Source organism: Callionymus lyra, chromosome 11, assembly GCF_982586985.1.
Source record: "Callionymus lyra chromosome 11, fCalLyr1.hap1.1, whole genome shotgun sequence".
NCBI lineage: Eukaryota > Metazoa > Chordata > Actinopteri > Syngnathiformes > Callionymidae > Callionymus > Callionymus lyra.
Genome location: NC_141828.1, coordinates 1,522,501 through 1,543,207, shown reverse-complemented (window position 1 = coordinate 1,543,207; position 20,707 = coordinate 1,522,501). Strand labels below are relative to the sequence as shown.

Below are 20,707 nucleotides of genomic sequence, written 5' to 3'. Positions count from 1 at the left end.
TATAAGAATCAAAATATTCGAGAGATATTTAAGCTGGTATCAAGACGTGTTTATCCTCCTACTGCTGCGGAAAATACACCTGTAAGTGTATGAATATATATACAATTTTTATATGACGCAAATTCTGTTTACAACGTCACTAAGATGGAGTCGTTTAGTGTAGAAAGTTTCCATCGATTCATACTCAGTTTTGTGGGCGTTTTAGTGACAATCTAGTGTGTATGGAGCACTACATTTACATACTAAGTATTGAGACGCACTTATGCACTAAAAATACTAACTTTGAGTACACTAGTATGTGATTTGAGACGCAGCAACAGTTTAAACGTTGACTCGCTGGAGATGCTAACGCCACTAGCGTAGCCGCGGCTCACCTCGCGGCCGGCGGTGACGGTCCTGCACCTGAGGGAGGAAGAGGAAGTTGAAACGCTGACGCTGGCGCCACCGAAGGAAGAGGCTCTGTTTCCTACGCCTGAAATAAAGATGCCCAGACTGTTCCGGACGTGTTCCATTTTTAATCCCTGGACTCTCGCCGCTTCCCTGCGACCCTGAACCAGCGTTTGAAGCCGTTTCCTCGCCTCGGCCGTCAACAGAACATGGAAGTGAGCGAGGCCAGCGCAGCCGCTTATTGTTGCCGCGCTTGATGGATGTCATCGTGACCGAGACCAGGAATAGTTTCAGGTCCAGATCCAGGTCCAGTGAAGACCAGAACATTTAGAATTCTTTGATCTGGAGATAAAGATCCTGACGCACCTGAACTCACCTGAGCTGATGTTTTTGCTTTTTTATTTTAAATACAATTTATCCACTTGTTATTTTATAATCCTAACGATGCACAGAATGAAAAGATTTAATCAAATTAACGAAAAACTGATGGTGTTTATTCTTTTTCATGTACTCCAGCCTTTTTTAAATAATTACATTAATATAGGGAATAAAATAATGCTCTGAAAATTATACTTTTGTTTTGAATTGAGGTGTATTTGCAAAATACAAAGACACCGTTTCTTTAAATATCACTTTCTAAGGTTGGTCAATTAAAAACTCTGTATATTTTAATTTATTTATTACTAATTATGTCCAAGAAAATTTTTAATGACATGAATACCTTGAATTATTGAAGAAAAATATTGAATTTGTGATTGTAAAAAACATTATCTATGAATATACAGTATGTATATATAAAATATATAAAGAAAAGCAATTAAAAATAAACAGGCATTTTTGCCTGAGACTAGAGAATTACAATAAAAGAAAATCACCTAAAATTCATGGTGTTTTTGTTTATTGTTCAAGTTGATCTTAAATTTATTAAATGGCAGTAAAACCGTCTTAAACCGGAGGAAAAATTGTAAACTTGACTTTAGTCTAAATCATTTCAGTTTTGTGTTTTCTTTGCTCCGGTTGAGTAGCGCCTTAGCTTAGCAAAGCTAGCATCAAGTTAGCATCAAGTTAGCATCAAGTTAGCATCAAGTTAGCATCAAGTTAGCATCAAGCTAGTCTCTGGCGACTAGAAAGCAAAAGGTATTTTTGTCTTCAACAGTCCAAATACAAATCAATAACATGTTTAAACTTGTTAAAACAAAAATAAACAACGATTAGAAAAACTGTTGATAAAGACGTGAGATCCACATGGTGGGAGTAGAGGTTCTTCAGGAACCATCTCTGGAACATTGATGTTTGAAAGCAGGAGGAACAGAAGAAGGTCTTGGATGTTGCAGCTCCACGAGGGGCCACGTTGACCCCGTTACACCATCACATGTTAAATGTTTGCACATGTGGCTGATACTGTTCGCAGACTTTCTTCTTCTCCTCCATCATTATCGCCCACTCGCTTCTCCAGAGACGGAGGTTCTCACGTGTTCAACAGGGTTTGGTTCCTGAAGAAGGTTTCTATGTTTCATTATGTTTCAGAAGAACAAGCTCCTGGTGAAGTTTCTATGTTTCATTATGTTTCAGAAGAACAACCTCCTGGTGAAGCTTCTATGTTTCATTATGTTTCAGAAGAACAACCTCCTGGTGAAGCTTCTATGTTTCATTATGTTTCAGAAGAACAACCTCCTGGTGAAGTTTCTATGTTTCATTATGTTTCAGAAGAACAACCTCCTGGTGAAGCTTCTATGTTTCATTATGTTTCAGAAGAACAACCTCCTGGTGAAGCTTCTATGTTTCATTATGTTTCAGAAGAACAACCTCCTCGTGAAGCTTCTATGTTTCATTATGTTTCAGAAGAACAACCTCCTGGTGAAGTTTCTATGTTTCATTATGTTTCAGAAGAACAACCTCCTGGTGAAGCTTCTATGTTTCATTATGTTTCAGAAGAACAACCTCCTCATGAAGCTTCTATGTTTCATTATGTTTCAGAAGAACAACCTCCTGGTGAAGCTTCTATGTTTCATTATGTTTCAGAAGAACAACCTCCTGGTGAAGCTTCTATGTTTCATTATGTTTCAGAAGAACAACCTCCTGGTGAAGTTTCTATGTTTCATTATGTTTCAGAAGAACAACCTCCTGGTGAAGCTTCTATGTTTCATTATGTTTCAGAAGAACAACCTCCTGGTGAAGCTTCTATGTTTCATTATGTTTCAGAAGAACAACCTCCTCGTGAAGCTTCTATGTTTCATTATGTTTCAGAAGAACAACCTCCTGGTGAAGCTTCTATGTTTCATTATGTTTCAGAAGAACAACCTCCTGGTGAAGCTTCTATGTTTCATTATGTTTCAGAAGAACAACCTCCTCATGAAGCTTCTATGTTTCATTATGTTTCAGAAGAACAACCTCCTGGTGAAGTTTCTATGTTTCATTATGTTTCAGAAGAACAACCTCCTGGTGAAGCTTCTATGTTTCATTATGTTTCAGAAGAACAACCTCCTGGTGAAGGTTCTATGTTTCATTATGTTTCAGAAGAACAATCTCCTGGTGAAGCTTCTATGTTTCATTATGTTTCAGAAGAACAATCTCCTGGTGAAGCTTCTATGTTTCATTATGTTTCAGAAGAACAACCTCCTGGTGAAGGTTCTATGTTTCATTATGTTTCAGAAGAACAATCTCCTGGTGAAGCTTCTATGTTTCATTATGTTTCAGAAGAACAACCTCCTGGTGAAGCTTCTATGTTTCATTATGTTTCAGAAGAACAACCTCCTGGTGAAGCTTCTATGTTTCATTATGTTTCAGAAGAACAACCTCCTGGTGAAGCTTCTATGTTTCATTATGTTTCAGAAGAACAACCTCCTGGTGAAGTTTCTATGTTTCATTATGTTTCAGAAGAACAACCTCCTGGTGAAGCTTCTATGTTTCATTATGTTTCAGAAGAACAACCTCCTGGTGAAGCTTCTATGTTTCATTATGTTTCAGAAGAACAACCTCCTGGTGAAGCTTCTATGTTTCATTATGTTTCAGAAGAACAACCTCCTCGTGAAGCTTCTATGTTTCATTATGTTTCAGAAGAACAATCTCCTGGTGAAGCTTCTATGTTTCATTATGTTTCAGAAGAACAACCTCCTCATGAAGGTTCTATGTTTTTAATTATGTTTCAGAAGAACAACCTCCTCGTGAAGCTTCTATGTTTCATCATGTTTCAGAAGAACAACCTCCTGGTGAAGCTTCTATGTTTCATTATGTTTCAGAAGAACAACCTCCTGGTGAAGCTTCTATGTTTCATTATGTTTCAGAAGAACAACCTCCTGGTGAAGCTTCTATGTTTCATTATGTTTCAGAAGAACAATCTCCTGGTGAAGCTTCTATGTTTCATTATGTTTCAGAAGAACAACCTCCTGGTGAAGCTTCTATGTTTCATTATGTTTCAGAAGAACAACCTCCTGGTGAAGCTTCTATGTTTCATTATGTTTCAGAAGAACAATCTCCTGGTGAAGCTTCTATGTTTCATTATGTTTCAGAAGAACAACCTCCTGGTGAAGCTTCTATGTTTCATTATGTTTCAGAAGAACAACCTCCTCGTGAAGCTTCTATGTTTCATTATGTTTCAGAAGAACAACCTCCTCATGAAGGTTCTATGTTTTTAATTATGTTTCAGAAGAACAACCACCTCGTGAAGCTTCTATGTTTCATCATGTTTCAGAAGAACAACCTCCTGGTGAAGCTTCTATGTTTCATTATGTTTCAGAAGAACAACCTCCTGGTGAAGCTTCTATGTTTCATTATGTTTCAGAAGAACAACCTCCTGGTGAAGCTTCTATGTTTCATTATGTTTCAGAAGAACAACCTCCTGGTGAAGCTTCTATGTTTCATTATGTTTCAGAAGAACAACCTCCTGGTGAAGCTTCTATGTTTCATTATGTTTCAGAAGAACAACCTCCTGGTGAAGCTTCTATGTTTCATTATGTTTCAGAAGAACAACCTCCTGGTGAAGCTTCTATGTTTCATTATGTTTCAGAAGAACAACCTCCTGGTGAAGCTTCTATGTTTCATTATGTTTCAGAAGAACAACCTCCTGGTGAAGCTTCTATGTTTCATTATGTTTCAGAAGAACAACCTCCTCGTGAAGCTTCTATGTTTCATTATGTTTCAGAAGAACAACCTCCTGGTGAAGCTTCTATGTTTCATTATGTTTCAGAAGAACAACCTCCTGGTGAAGCTTCTATGTTTCATTATGTTTGAGAAGAACAACCTCCTGGTGAAGTTTCTCCTACGAATGTTCTTCACTCTCAATGTTGACTACGGTGGCTCAGAGGTGAACAAACTAAATAAACCAGAAAACAAAACACACAATATGTGAAATAACTTAAATACACGGAACAAAACACGCAATCGCAAAAAAAATAAAATATATATATATATATATGTATATATATTTCGTATATGATATATATATATATATACACCTATATATACATATATGCTCATATACAGAATATATATGTGTATATCTGTGTGTATATTTATATGTATATATATATGCTCATATATATACATATACTGTCTATATGTATATATATGTATATATTTATATATACACACATATATATACATATACTGTTTATATATATATATATACATATATATATATGTATATATATAAATTATGTTAAAACTAACATAATAAGTAAAAAGTAAATGACATTAAATAGTGTTCTTTCTGAGACGGTCGTGAGTGTATAAACAAATATAAACAAATATAAACAAATAAAAACAAGTATCAACAAATACCAACACGAGTCAATATTCAACATGTTTTCTCTCACTTTATTGGAGGTCGAAGGTCAGACACACGTCACTTCAGTTTTGGAACAAAACCTTCACTTTCTACGAAGAACTTCCTTCTGAACAAGAATCAACAGCTACATCCGTCGTACATGTTAGAAACAGTTATTAAAAAAAATAGACGTAAAAATGTACAACATACACTTGTTATATATAATATAATTTCGCTCTTTTTTACAGAGGTAAAAATACTAAGCATAAAAAAAATGGGTCTAATTCAAGACAGGGAGTCATTTGTGTTTGTTTAATAAACTTAAATAGACGAAGGTTCAGGCACTTGTTAATGGCTCGTACGTGTCGGGACAAGATGGAGGTCGAACATCTGATGCACTAGAATAACCTTTGGAGAGTCTGGTCCCTGCAGACGAGTGTCAGGGATCATGAGGGAGGAAGACACACACACACACACACACACACACACACACACAGGATGTGTGAACCGGACACCGCAGGAAGTAGGACATCCTCACTTCTTCTGCACTTCAACTACAGTCAGTGACGTTTACTTGGCACAACAAACACACAATGTTTGTTTCCGGGAATTATTTTTCCTTCACAACAACACGGTGATTTTTTCCAGATCTTTAAAAAGCAGAGAGACCTGCAAAGCATCATGGGATTGTGCTTGAAGGACCCCCCTGCTCTTATCAACCTTTGACCCCTCGAACAAGGTACGAAACCGTGTCACGGACTCACTTTAGATTCCGCCGACGCACAACTGCTCAGTGTGTAGACAACACAACTCCAACTACACAAACACAACGCGGTTCGACTCGTATTTGAAACAAATGAAGAAACTGATTGTTTTTAATCCAAACGTTTGGAAAGAAAAGTCAGAAAAAGACTTGAGGACAGAAGGTGGTCTTAGAAAAATATTATTATTTAACATTTAAATTATACGTTTTATTCCGTAATCCAAAAATGCAGGATCTTTTTTTTTCTTCAAATTCAACTGTTTTTTAATATTTTAAATAAAGTTTTTCTCCAAATTATAGATTTATATCGAAGATAAATCTCAAGTATTTTTGAATAGATTTACTTTAAATGAAAATATACATTTAGTTTTTAACTAGAAAGTATCTTCTCACAGTTTCTCAGAAGGTCAGACTGATGACGCGTGTAATCGTTGCAGTACGTCTCGGTTTCTACGATCTTTTTCTTTCTGGCGAAACATTCTTGGCGACACGAGTCGATGTCTTCGAGGGTTTTAGGCTCGAAGGTCAGGAGCTGATTGTTCGTCGCAGTCGTACTAAGTTTTCACACTTGACCAGCTAAGTTATATATTCTTATTATATATAAAAATAAGTTCACAAAACAAAGTGATTGTTTCGCCGTCTTTAGAGACGACCTCGGGACCGAACCCGGGACTTTTAAGGCAAAACCAGAGACGGTTTCAACGCGAGAAGAAGAAGGAAGTTCTGGTCTTGAAGTCATGTGACCCGGATCCTTAAAGACTGATGGTGTTTCAAGAGTTGAGGCACTAACTGATGAAGATGGAGGCACCGTCTGAGGTCAGTCTGGGGTCAGTCCGAGGTCAGTCCGAGGTCAGTCCGAGGTCAGTCTGGGGTCAGTCCGAGGTCAGTCTGGGGTCAGTCTGAGGTCAGTCCGAGGTCAGTCCGAGGTCAGTCCGAGATCAGTCCGAGGTCAGACTGAGGTCAGTCTGAGATCAGTCTGAGGTCAGTCCGAGGTCAGTCCGAGGTCAGACTGAGGTCAGTCTGAGATCAGTCTGAGGTCAGTCCGAGGTCAGACTGAGGTCAGTCTGAGATCAGTCTGAGGTCAGTCCGAGATCAGTCCGAGGTCAGTCCGAGGTCAGACTGAGGTCAGTCTGAGGTCAGTCTGAGGTCCGATGAAGAACAGGATGAAACACGTGAAATCTTTGGGTTCTTAGATAAAAGTACCAGAGAAATTAACTTAAGGGAGTTTTTTCATACGTCGACAGATTTACGTCACTAAAGTTTTCACCAACTTTTTTTTGTAAATAACCATATTTTCATCAACGTGACAAATCGCTGTGTTTACAGTAAAACCGAGTGATAAATACATGTTTACGACCAAATACTTTGATGTTTGTAGCAATACTGACAATATTTTTGGTCAGTCCGGGCCACCGTAGTCATCGACGTCACCCACTGACTTTATAAAATTCTTGTTTGTTTAAATGATTTATTTCTATAACGATCAATAAGTTGGTGAAAACTTCTCAACAGACGATCACATCGACGTCACAACATTCACACTCACACGGGTTTAGCGTCTGATCGATCCGGAGATAAAAACCATTGAAAATTTGGCCGACACGAACAAAAAGAAGGAGCGAAAATAAAAAGAACAATAATTCAAGTTCTTTGATACCAAGTCAGTGTACAAAGTATAAAGTACCTGCATATGTTGATACGTGACATATAGGTCAGCTATAAAAACCAAAATAAAAAGGCCCCCCTGAATAAAGAGCGCTCGCCGTCACTGGAAACATGTTGAGAGCGTCGGCCATGAGGGGAGCTTATCTTCCCGGGCGTAGCTCACAGAAAACTGCTTTCTTTTTGGCTTATTTCAGTGTCTGGAATCGTGTGGAAGGCAAGAGGATCGACGGATGCTGATCCGCCCTCGCCGTCCTGCCCTCTCCTCGTGTGCTTGCGTTGGGTTTTGAAAAAGTTCAACTGTTCAACTCAGGGGGGCTTTGTGTCGCCCACCGCAGCAGCCGCACGCCCGGCCGGCCCGGTGGCAGGCGTGCAGCGGCGGGTACAGGCAGAGACACGGCGCCACCAGCGACAGCCCGACCAGCGCCAGCCACCGCGGGCCGAACCGACCCCCTTCGCCCAGGTCGCACGAGCAGGGGTCGGTGTAGTCGCCCTCGGGGTCGGACATGCAGTGGTACAGCATGGTGTCCGCCAACCACATGCAGCTGACCCTCCGGATGCAGCCTCGCACCGGGTCCGGCGCGTCCTGGCACCGCCCTCGCCGCCGGTCCGACACGTAGAAGGCTTCGCCGCAGTGCTCGCAGTGGGCGCGCTCCTTCCCGTCGTCCTTGCGCCCCTTCCCTCCGTTCCTGGAGGGCGAGGAGCTGGGCAGGAAGGAGCAGGGCTGGCTGGAGACGGCGGAGAAGCCGTGGCGATACGAGCCGCCGTGGCCCTTGTTCGCCGAGGGTCCCGTCGCCGGGTCAGAGTCCGGGCTCAGCTGCGACGGCGCCAGCGGGTAAGTGTAGTCGTGTTTGGGGGCGTCCGTTTTGTCGAACTGGACGTACGACCCGGAGTGGTCCGTCTGGAGGAACTTGTCCCGCACGGTGGCGTGCCGGTAGTCCTCGTAGCCCGTGAGCCACAAGCGGTCCGACGGCCGTCCTTGGAGCAGCTCGCTGGTTCGCTCCCAGTTGCGTTCTCGTGGGTTGATGCGGACGATTTCCTCGTCCTCCTGGAAGGTGACGTGTGGAAGGCGGGACATGGGCTGCTGGAGACAGGAAGTAGAAAAATGAATGAAGGGGAAGGAAGTGGGTTCACAGCATATACAGCACAGGTGTCGAACTGGACCAGAGAAGGTTTTGAAATCAACCAGTCGAGCACCTATAGTTTGTTTTCATGTCTAAACCAGAAGGATCTTCTCGCCTGCAGTTCATACAAAACTCTGCAGCCAGAATTCTGAGCCGCTCTAGTAGAAGAACTCACATTTCTCCTTCAAACTCTTCACTGGCTGCTCTAGTAGAAGAACTCACATTTCTCCTTCAAACTCTTCACTGGCTGCTCTAGTAGAAGAACTCACATTTCTCCTTCAAACTCTTCACTGGCTGCCAGTTTCTTTCAGGATCATTTTAAAATTCTGGTTCTTACTTTCAGATCTATTCATGGTCAGACCTTCCATCAGTGATCGGATCCAGACTTACACCCCAGCTCGGGCTCTGATGTCTGTGGATCAGAATCTACTGATGGTTCCTGAACTTCCGGACCAGAGGAGAGAAATCCTTCCAGACTGTTGCTCCTAAGCTTTGGAACCATCTCTGTGTTTGATGATCTACTGACTCCTTCAAGAAACATCTGTGTTTGATGATCTACTGACTCCTTCTAGAAACATCTGTGTTTGATGATCTACTGACTCCTTCAAGAAACATCTGTGTTTGATGATCTACTGACTCCTTCAAGAAGCATCTGTGTTTGATGATCTACTGACTCCTTCAAGAAGCATCTGTGTTTGATGATCTACTGACTCCTTCAAGAAACATCTGTGTTTGATGATCTACTGACTCCTTCAAGAAACATCTGTGTTTGATGATCTACTGACTCCTTCAAGAAACATCTGTGTTTGATGATCTACTGACTCCTTCAAGAAACATCTGTGTTTGATGATCTACTGACTCCTTCAAGAAACATGTGTGTTTGATGATCTACTGACTCCTTCAAGAAACATCTGTGTTTGATGATCTACTGACTCCTTCAAGAAACATCTGTGTTTGATGATCTACTGACTCCTTCAAGAAACATGTGTGTTTGATGATCTACTGACTCCTTCAAGAAACATCTGTGTTTGATGATCTACTGACTCCTTCAAGAAACATCTGTGTTTGATGATCTACTGACTCCTTCAAGAAGCATCTGTGTTTGATGATCTACTGACTCCTTCAAGAAGCATCTGTGTTTGATGATCTACTGACTCCTTCAAGAAACATCTGTGTTTGATGATCTACTGACTCCTTCAAGAAACATCTGTGTTTGATGATCTACTGACTCCTTCAAGAAACATCTGTGTTTGATGATCTACTGACTCCTTCAAGAAACATCTGTGTTTGATGATCTACTGACTCCTTCAAGAAACATGTGTGTTTGATGATCTACTGACTCCTTCAAGAAACATCTGTGTTTGATGATCTACTGACTCCTTCAAGAAACATCTGTGTTTGATGATCTACTGACTCCTTCAAGAAACATCTGTGTTTGATGATCTACTGACTCCTTCAAGAAACATCTGTGTTTGATGATCTACTGACTCCTTCAAGAAACATCTGTGTTTGATGATCTACTGACTCCTTCAAGAAACATCTGTGTTTGATGATCTACTGACTCCTTCAAGAAACATCTGTGTTTGATGATCTACTGACTCCTTCAAGAAACATCTGTGTTTGATGATCTACTGACTCCTTCAAGAAACATCTGTGTTTGATGATCTACTGACTCCTTCAAGAAACATCTGTGTTTGATGATCTACTGACTCCTTCAAGAAACATCTGAGTTTGATGATCTACTGACTCCTTCAAGAAACATCTGTGTTTGATGATCTACTGACTCCTTCAAGAAACATCTGTGTTTAATGATCTACTGACTCCTTCAAGAAACATCTGTGTTTGATGATCTACTGACTCCTTCAAGAAACATCTGTGTGTTTGATGATCTACTGACTCCTTCAAGAAACATCTGTGTTTGATGATCTACTGACTCCTTCAAGAAACATCTGTGTTTGATGATCTACTGACTCCTTCAAGAAACATCTGTGTTTGATGATCTACTGACTCCTTCAAGAAACATCTGAAGACACTTTTATTTGAGCTTTTCCTTGATTCTCTGAGACTCTTGTGTTTGTCTCTGTGTATCTTGACCTTTTAAGTTTATATTTTATTGGGTTTTGTTTTGATTGTTTAAGTGCTTTGTGACCCTGGTCTGGAAAAGCGCTCTATAAATATAAATGACTTACTTACTATAGTTGAACCAATAACGTGTCTGAAGACGGTAATCATTGCTCAATCAGGTGCTGCTGGTTTAAGTCGACACCTGATTCGTTAACTCATCTGTGCTTGAGTGGTTGGAACAAAAACCTGCACCGTCTCTGGACCAGCTGGACTCCAATATACACACTTTCAACATTCGTCCACAGGGTTACAAGAGCGACAAAGATCCACACCTGGTCCAAGAAGTGGTGGTCCGAGAGCCGGTAGGGTTCGTGCAGATCCTGGCGATTTCCCAACATGTAGCGATGTCGATGCGGCAGAGGCGAAGACTCCAGCGGCGGCACCGAGTTCTCCAGCTTCTGAGAAGAATTGGAGGAACTATCTGTGGTGTTCTGGAGAGACAGAGAGCAGGTTTTGAATAATCCACGGCTTCACAGCAAGAACCTCATTCATAGAATTCAACAGGACACCATCCCATAATATTAGCAGTTTTGTTAGTCGCACAAGAATGTTAATGTGGTCAACAGACTCGAGTTAAGTCTTTAAGTGTCAAACACGGTTGGTTTCGTTGGAGGCGACGTCAACGCGGTCGTCGTCCGTTTGATCGTCACTTTCATAACAAGCATGAGACGCCAGAGATTCCATTTGACAAACACTAATTTGATTTTGTTCAGCGAGGAACAGAAAGAAAACAACTTCTTCCTCGGAACACACACATAATTCACGTCTTTTTTTAGTTTCGCTGGAAAGAGACAATTTGATTTTGAAAAGTTGTGTAACCTGTGACGCAACGGTTGAAATGTTTGTCAATGAAATGTTTGTGACAAAAACAGGATTGAAGATGAAACTGGTCCTGGATCTGCCACCTACAGGCTCTAAAGGTCTTCAACACCATGGAAAAAACACTGGAAAGCAACACGTCCCAAATCTTTAGCCGGCGAGTCCCAAGGTCGAGGCGACCGTCTGGCTCAGGAATACGCGGCGCTGCTAAAAGTGAAGCCGGTGAAGGCGTTAAATAATTCCTTCTTTTAACTTCATGTAAAAGTAGGTGCAGATGTAGACTCTCCAGAGGCAGATGATGGACAGAAATAGACGAGTATACGCTCATGAGACCTCGGCTCCTGGTCCGAGTCATTTTATATGCTTGGCTCAGAATCAGAGAACATGCATCTCAGATTAGATTAGATGGACTTTATTAATCCCTCTGGAGATCTCTTTGGAGAATATATGAAGAACATAGATCAAAGGAAAAAGATCCAAATATTATTCCATGTTAATCTGTGTATCCTTTTCTTTGTGTTATTTTCTCATGTTATTTATATTTGCACTTTGTCATCCATTACACGTTGTTCTTTTTATTGTACTTTGTTCTTGTTTTTATGAAAGTATCATCTGCCGTTCACTGAGCTAATTTCCTGAAGGAGATCTCCAGAGGGATCAATGAAGCCGGTTTGCAGTTCACAACAGACGATTTGTTCTTAGTTCTTGTTCCGTTTTTAAGAAACTTGCTCTAAAGTGGAACCTCATTTCCTGAAGGAGTTCTCCAGAGGGATTAATAAAGTCTATCTAGAAGGAGCAGAAGTTTCATAAAAGCAAGAACAAATGCAAAGAGACAACAAAGTGCAAATATAAAGAGCATAGATCAGAGGAGAAAAACTAAAATGTTAAAAGGATACAAAGATGAACCTAGAATACCATCATCCCTTCATCCTGCCCCCAAACTCAAGAATTATAAACCTTACAGCACGAGGAATGAAAAGTACAAAGAACACAATCTTGTTGGTTGTAACACTGACTTAAAAGTGTTTGGATAAGATAAGTTAAAATATTATTTCGACAGATATGCAGAGACTTCCTAAAACTGAAGTAAAGAAGTGTATTTTGTGAAAGAAGATATTTAGGATCGATGGAGCCTCGAAGAATCACAATCTGACCCTCACTCGTGAACAAACCATGACTGGACCTTAAAAGATTTTGGCCCCTTTTGTACGATTGACTTTGAAACTCCTTCTCCAACCAAAGTCATCACAGTAGAGCCAGAGGTGGGCTCTTCCATGACCTGAGGGGCCACAATGTTTAATGCCAGTGAAAATCTAACAAACAAATGAACAAAGAAAAGGTCCTTAATATGAACAATAATAATTCATACTTAATAATAGTTTGCTTTGCTAACATATACCAAAGTCCAGTGCAAATTAAACATCCTTAGGGGCCACATTTTATACAGCAGCTGTGGTGAGGGGCCGTCAAGTGAAAATAAAGCAGTAAACGGCAGATGATTGTTTCATAAAAACAAGAACAAAGTGGCAATAAACAGAACAAAGTGCAAGGGATGACAAAGTGCAAATATAAATAACATGGGAAAATAACACAAAGAAATGGATACAAAGATTAAAATAGATAGAATAATATTTGGATCTTTTTCCCTTGATTAAGCGAAAATAAAGGAGTGAAAAACATAAAATCAAGCTAAATAGAATTTTATTATTTATATAACCTTGTATCCTATGAAGAGAACCTCTGGTTTCAAGTATGTTTCTTGAGTAAAAGCTCGGATGGAGGCTTCACCAGCTTCACCCAGATCTTCCTCACACGTCCGTCCTCAGAATCCATGCACGATGTCGGGGCCACACGCCCCACATATTGCCATGGCTGAAAATTTCCCCCTTGCTTTCTTACAAAGCTCTCGGAGCAGCCGGCCAAAAATAACAAAACACGCCGCCTTGCTCGCCGGTCTCCTCCTCCTCCTCCCCCGGTGAAGACATTACCGAAGGGGGAGGAGCCCGACGGTTAAAACCAGTCCTGCTCGGGCCTCAATGGCTGCGACTAATTCAAAACACAGACCAGACATCGCTGAAGGCTCCCAAAGAGACGGAGTTGAGGGGGAGAGTTCGTATTTCTGGACATCCTCTGGCTTGGACGGCTCCAAGGCTGGACAGAGGGCACTTCAAGTTATTTTCTGACACAAAACATGTCCCAACTTAAAGCTCGAGAGGATTCATCCTTCAACAGGCCTGTCTCGCTCTCCTGGGACGAGTCCAGAATTGCTTCAATAGCTCTCGCTCCCCCTGTTGTGAAGCAGCCAAAATAGAGAGGAGACGTGCAGGAGGGAGGGCCGGAGCGAGGGCCGGGTTAAGTTTAGGTTCGTGGACGAGGAATAATTTAGGAAGTATGCCCATCCTCGCTCTCCAGCCCTCCGGCCCCCCTTTTTTAAAAAGACTTTAAATCTGCCGCAGCGATTCCCACTGTCTCACATACTGCACCTCTAACTTTGGGAGGTCATTACCAGACGCACAGCAGCTGTTAGCATGTGATGTTCAATTCACTCACGTTAGCTTTAATCGTCCTGTTGAGGACGGCAGTGAAAACAACAGAGTTCTAGATTTTCATGAATAGATATTTGACTTCCTAACATGAAGAGCAGGAGTGACGACTTTAGCCAAACATTTGTCCAGACCTTTGACTAGAATGTTTGCATTTCCAGAAGAAAATACAGTGTGAAGTTAAATCTGCTGAATAAACTGAAATGCTTGGAAGTGTTTTATTAGTATTCAAATAAAAAGATGTGGAATTGTGATAAACTGGAAAAAAAATTGCAAAGAAGTAATAGAAGAAGAATACCCAGGAGAAGAATTTGTAGTAGAAGTAGAAGAAGTAGTAGAAGTAGAATAGTAGTAGTGGAAGTAGTCGTTGAAATAGTAGAATTAGTAGTAGAAGTAGAAGAAGTAGTAGAAGTAGAATAGTAGTAGTGGAAGTAGTCGTTGAAATAGTAGAAGTAGTAGTAGAAGTAGAAGAAGTAGTAGAAGTAGAATAGTAGTAGTGGAAGTAGTCGTTGAAATAGTAGAATTAGTACTAGAAGTAGAAGAAGTAGTAGAAGTAGAATAGTAGTAGTGGAAGTAGTCGTTGAAATAGTAGAATTAGTAGTAGAAGTAGAAGAAGTAGAAGTAGTAGTAGAATTAGTAGTAGTAGAAGCAGAAGTAGAAGAGTAGAAGTAGCAGTAGAAGTGTAGTAGTACTAGTATTAGTAGTAGCAGAATTAGAAGTAGTAGAAGTAGTACTAGTAGAAGTAGATTTAAAAGTAAGTAAGTAAGTAAATAATTAATTGTATTTATAGAGCTTTTCCAGACCAGGGTCACAAAGCGCTTAAACAATTAAAACAATACTCAATAAAATATATACTTTAAAGTAGTAGTAGTATTAGAAGCAGAAGTAATAGTAGAAGTAGAAGTAGTATTAGTAGTGGCAGAAGTAGTAGCAGAAGTAGTAGTAGTAGTAGCAGAAGTAGTAGCAGAAGTAGTAGTAGTAGTAGCAGAAGTAGATGTTGTAGTAGAAGTAGAATCAGAAGTAGTAGTAAGTAGACAAAGGGTTTTTAAAGTTGAATAAAGTTTCCAGGTGTGAGTAGAAGAAAGTACCTGAAGGTTTTATCGTTCAAATGAACGAGGAAAAAAGGATAGAAAAAGAGGAATAGAAGAAAAAGTGGAAGAGATAAAAGAAAGATAGAACATAGCTCGTATTTCAGGAACGAGCAGATACAAGTTTGAACGGTTCAAATGATTTGTTGGAGGAGATGTTGTAAAAGTTTAGGCGAGAAGAGCAACAGTGGATCATAAGATCAGGATTCACACAATAAACTCTGCGTGATGTTCCTGCAGCAGGTTCTAAACTCAAGGAGCTTCAATCTTCAGGGTCACGGGCCGAACCCCGGCAGGAAGTGACAACAACATCTTCTTCTCGCTGGACAACAACATCTTCTTCTCGCTGGACAACAACATCTTCTTCAGCTGGACAACAACATCTTCTTCTCGCTGGACAACAACATCTTCTTCAGCTGGACAACAACATCTTCTTCTCGCTGGACAACAACATCTTCTTCTCACTGGACAACAACATCTTCTTCAGCTGGACAACAACATCTTCTTCAGCTGGACAACAACATCTTCTTCAGCTGGACAACAACATCTTCTTCTCGCTGGACAACAACATCTTCTTCTCGCTGGACAACAACATCTTCTTCTCGCTGGACAACAACATCTTCTTCAGCTGGACAACAACATCTTCTTCTCGCTGGACAACAACATCTTCTTCAGCTGGACAACAACATCTTCTTCTCGCTGGACAACAACATCTTCTTCTCGCTGGACAACAACATCTTCTTCAGCTGGACAACAACATCTTCTTCTCGCTGGACAACAACATCTTCTTCTCGCTGGACAACAACATCTTCTTCAGCTGGACAACAACATCTTCTTCTTCTCGCTGGACAACAACATCTTCTTCAGCTGGACAACAACATCTTCTTCTCGCTGGACAACAACATCTTCTTCTTGCTGGACAACAACAACTTCTTCTTCTCGCTGGACAACAACATCTTCTTCAGCTGGACAACAACATCTTCTTCTTCTCGCTGGACAACAACATCTTCTTTAGCTGGACAACAACATCTTCTTCTTCTCGCTGGACAACAACATCTTCTTCAGCTGGACAACAACATCTTCTTCAGCTGGACAACAACCTCTTCTTCTCGCTGGACAACAACATCTTCTTCAGCTGGACAACAACATCTTCTTCTCGCTGGACAACAACATCTTCTTCTCACTGGACAACAACATCTTCTTCTCACTGGACAACAACATCTTCTTCTCACTGGACAACAACATCTTCTTCAGCTGGACAACAACATCTTCTTCAGCTGGACAACAACATCTTCTTCAGCTGGACAACAACATCTTCTTCTTCTCAAGTACTTCAGGATCTCTGAGGCGTCTCCCAATGACACATGACACACACTCATCTGAACATTATGTGGTTTGAGGTTTAAATTGGCATCTATTTTAAACTCAAGTCTATTTTTTTTTCACCAGTAAAAACCAAAGTTAGAAATCTGACCATTTGTAATTACAGCGTAAAATAATGAAATAATGAAAAAACACCAATGTTCAGTTAAACTGAAGGTTACACTGTATATTTATCTTCGACTTTAAAGTTTTCTGTTTCTATTTGGAAAGTGTCAACAGTTTTTTTGAAGACCAGACGAGTACAGTGAGGTCATTCAAGGAGTCACTGGAGGAACTGGAAGAACCAGACGTGTAACTATGGACTTTCCTACGAATACATTGAATTGTTTTTTTTAATAATGTGCAATTTTTTAAATAATTGACAACAACATAAACAGTTGATGAAAACATCGTATTCACTTGAATACACAGTTTTAACACGTGTTCATCCATGAAGTTTGATTTTTGAAGAGTTTTCTTGTAAATCAAACTGTTCCTGGTTCCAAGAAAGAGTAAAGTAAAGTAAAATTAAATTAGTCAAATCAGATTAAATCGTTAACAAGTTAAACAGGAGGTTCCGTCTTTTTTCTTTTTTTAAATCTTATGAAAGCAGAAATGTTTTGGCCATTTAGAGCCAGAAGGTCAATTGATTTACAAGTTGAACGGAGGCTCCGCCCCTCAGACAGCGTTGACCCCCGACCCCCCCTCGCTCCCTGCAGAGCACCTATTAGTCTTGGCCCTCGCAGACGCCCGAGTCGAAGATGAACCACGAGGCACTTCCTCTCGTAAATCACCGGCTCGGCACTGAGCTGAGAAACAGCTGCTGCTTCTTTTGCTGCTTTTCTACTGGGACGAGCGAGGGGCGAGCGAGGGGCGAGCGAGGGGCGAGCGAGGGGGGTCGACAGGAGAGAGGGAGGTGGTGTGATACAGGAAGTAACCTTGTGACCCCTGCGAGTACTCCTGGTGTCGGGTTGCGTTGAAGGAGGAAGTTTGTCGCTGCAGTGGAGACTCCGGACTCTTACCTCGAAGATCATTACGAACCTACTTCCAGCGCCAACTGTGGAGCTGAATACGTGTACATGGAGGATAACAAGATGTTTGATGTTTGCAGGAACCAGACCATCTCCTGTTTAGATCTATGACTGTTTTCTATAGAACCTCTTTTAGTTATAGAGTTAAAATAAACACTGTTAGACGGTCAACACGACTCTAGAGCTCGACATCCGTGTTTTAAAAATTGTGTTGATTCGTATCTTTTGGGATAAAAAACTCTGCAGCCAGAATTCTGAGCGGCTCTAGTAGAAGAACTCACATTTCTCTAAAGTTAGGAAAAGGTTGTCACAACATGATCTGGATCTTATAGTCCATGTGTTTGTGTCGTTGACACTATTGTAACAGTTTAAGTGTCTAAACAAGAAGGATCTTCTCGCCTGCAGTTCATACAAAACTCTGCAGCCAGAATTCTGAGCTGCTCTAGTAGAAGAACTCACATTTCTCCTTCAAACTCTTCACTGGCCGCTCTAGTAGAAGAACTCACATTTCTCCTTCAAACTCTTCACTGGCTGCTCTAGTAGAAGAACTCACATTTCTCCTTCAAACTCTTCACTGGCTGCTCTAGTAGAAGAACTCACATTTCTCCTTCAAACTCTTCACTGGCTGCTCTAGTAGAAGAACTCACATTTCTCCTTCAAACTCTTCACTGGCTGCTCTAGTAGAAGAACTCACATTTCTCCTTCAAACTCTTCACTGGCTGCTCTAGTAGAAGAACTCACATTTCTCCTTCAAACTCTTCACTGGCTGCTCTAGTAGAAGAACTCACATTTCTCCTTCAAACTCTTCACTGGCTGCTCTAGTAGAATAACTCACATTTCTCCTTCAAACTCTTCACTGGCTGCTCTAGTAGAAGAACTCACATTTCTCCTTCAAACTCTTCACTGGCTGCCAGTTTCTTTCAGGATCATTTTAAAATTCTGGTTCTTACTTTCACATCTATTCATGGTCAGGCTCCTTTCCTTGATTCTCTGAGACTCCTGTGTTTGTCTCGGTGTTATCTTGACCTTTTAAGCATATATTGAGTTTTGTTTTGATTGTTTAAGCGCTTTGTGACCCTGGTCTGGAACAGGTTCTACAAATATTACTTACTTATTAGTACTATAAGGCTATGCTTTAATGTATTTCAGGGCCATTTCTGGTGTCACTTTTGATTGTCTGGTTATTCTGTGGATGAAGTGTTTATGTAGGAGTCATTTTGGTCGGTATAGTCGGAAGGCGTCGGAGTCGTTTGTCGGAGTCGTTCTTCAGGGTCGTTCTTCGGAGTCGTTTGTCGGAGTCGTTCTTCAGGGTCGTTTGTCGGAGTCGTTCTTCAGGGTCGTTCTTCGGAGTCGTTTGTTGGAGTCGTTCTTCAGGGTCGTTCTTCGGAGTCGTTTGTTGGAGTCGTTCTTCAGGGTCGTTTGTCGGAGTCGTTCTTCAGGGTCGTTCTTCGGAGTCGTTTGTTGGAGTCGTTCTTCAGGGTCGTTTGTTGAAGTCGTTCTTCAGGGTCGTTCTTCGGAGTCGTTTGTTGGAGTCGTTCTTCAGGGTCGTTTGTCGGAGTCGTTCTTCAGGGTCGTTCTTCGGAGTCGTTTGTCGGAGTCGTTCTTCAGGGTCGTTTGTCGGAGTCGTTCTTCAGGGTCGTTTGTTGGAGTCGTTCTTCAGGGTCGTTTGTCGGAGTCGTTCTTCGGAGTCGTTTGTTGGAGTCGTTCTTCAGGGTCGTTTGTCGGAGTCGTTCTTCAGGGTCGTTCTTCGGAGTCGTTTGTCGGAGTCGTTTGTCAGAGTCGTTCTTCAGGGTCGTTCTTCGGAGTCGTTTGTTGGAGTCGTTCTTCAGGGTCGTTTGTCGGAGTCGTTGATCCAGGCGAGAACCGAATGGTCAAACAATGGTCTGATGTATGAAAGACTTTGGAACTTCAACAAGAATTTCAAACAATTCAAACAAACAATGTCCCGAAGGAGACCTCCTGAGGGATCAATAAAGTTCTACCTAACCTAACCTAAGAATCAAATCCATCAAGACATTCATCCCAAACAAAAGTCTGCTTACGGTGAAGACGTCGTCGTCTCCCAGCTCGCCCTCGTTCTGCAGCGCCGTGGACGAGGTCGTGGATCCTGCAGGTGGAATCATAAGACGCTTGAAAACCAACGGACGCCACCAGCACCACCGTCAAGAGTTCTACCTTCAGCGAGGTCCTCGATGGCCTTACGCACGCCCCGGTCGAAGGCCCGGGCGTCCGCCGGACTCTGGAAAGACAGGCCACACCTCCGGTCCTCCACCTTCCAGTGGTGGAACGTGGGGTTCGCTATGATGTAGAGAATGTCCTTCCTGAGCGGACAGTCCAGGATCACCTGTCGGACAGAAACGTCGATAAGAACCGAACGAACTTCTTCTTCCTCGAGATCTCTTACCTGTTTGTCCGGTAATCGTTCGCCGCGGATCAGGAACTGGACGCCGATGGTGGCCGGCACCGGCGGCAGATCCGCCGGACGCAGGCGACACACGCCCACCCGGCTCAGAGCCCCCCCGTCCTGAGCCAGCCAACCGCCGCTGGAGTCGTCCCGGGTCATCACCACGGCTTTCACGCGTACGATGTAGCTGTCACTGGACACACGAAGAGATACTATTATTATTATTATTATTATTATTATTATTATTATACCAGCGTCAGAGTCCACGAGTCAGACGTGTTTCTCGGGCAGAAACACCACAGTACACAGAACGCAGTACACAGAACACAGTACGCAGAACGCAGTACGCAATACGCAGAACACAGTACGCAGAACGCAGTACGCAATACGCAATACGCAGAACACAGTACGCAGTACGCAGTACGCAGTACACAGAACGCAGTACACAGAACACAGTACGCAGAACGCAGTACGCAATACGCAGAACACAGTACGCAGAACGCAGTACGCAATACGCAGAACACAGTACGCAGAACGCAGTACACAGAACGCAGTACACAGAACACAGTACGCAGAACGCAATACGTAGAACGCAGAACGTAATACGCAATACGCAATACGCAATACGCAGAACG

At 41.8% G+C, this 20,707-nt stretch overlaps 1 protein-coding gene across 2 annotated transcripts in view; it reads right to left on the bottom strand.

Moving 5' to 3' along the window:
* Positions 1-5,181: 5,181 nt before the first annotated feature.
* Positions 5,182-20,707, bottom strand: part of LOC148068894 (sprouty-related, EVH1 domain-containing protein 2-like) — a 36,983-nt gene continuing 21,457 nt past the window's right edge. The window contains exons 2-6 of one of the 2 annotated variants that reach the window (XM_087802027.1): positions 20,073-20,265; positions 19,844-20,012; positions 19,711-19,775; positions 11,098-11,256; positions 5,182-8,661 (exon numbers count right to left, since the gene is read on the bottom strand). In XM_087802027.1, the coding sequence (XP_087658153.1) occupies positions 7,882-8,661; positions 11,098-11,256; positions 19,711-19,775; positions 19,844-20,012; positions 20,073-20,265 (1,366 nt within the window). In that variant the 3' untranslated portion in view covers positions 5,182-7,881. The remainder of the gene's footprint in view (positions 8,662-11,097; positions 11,257-19,710; positions 19,776-19,843; positions 20,013-20,072; positions 20,266-20,707) is intronic. The other variant, XM_087802028.1, reaches the window with a different exon arrangement.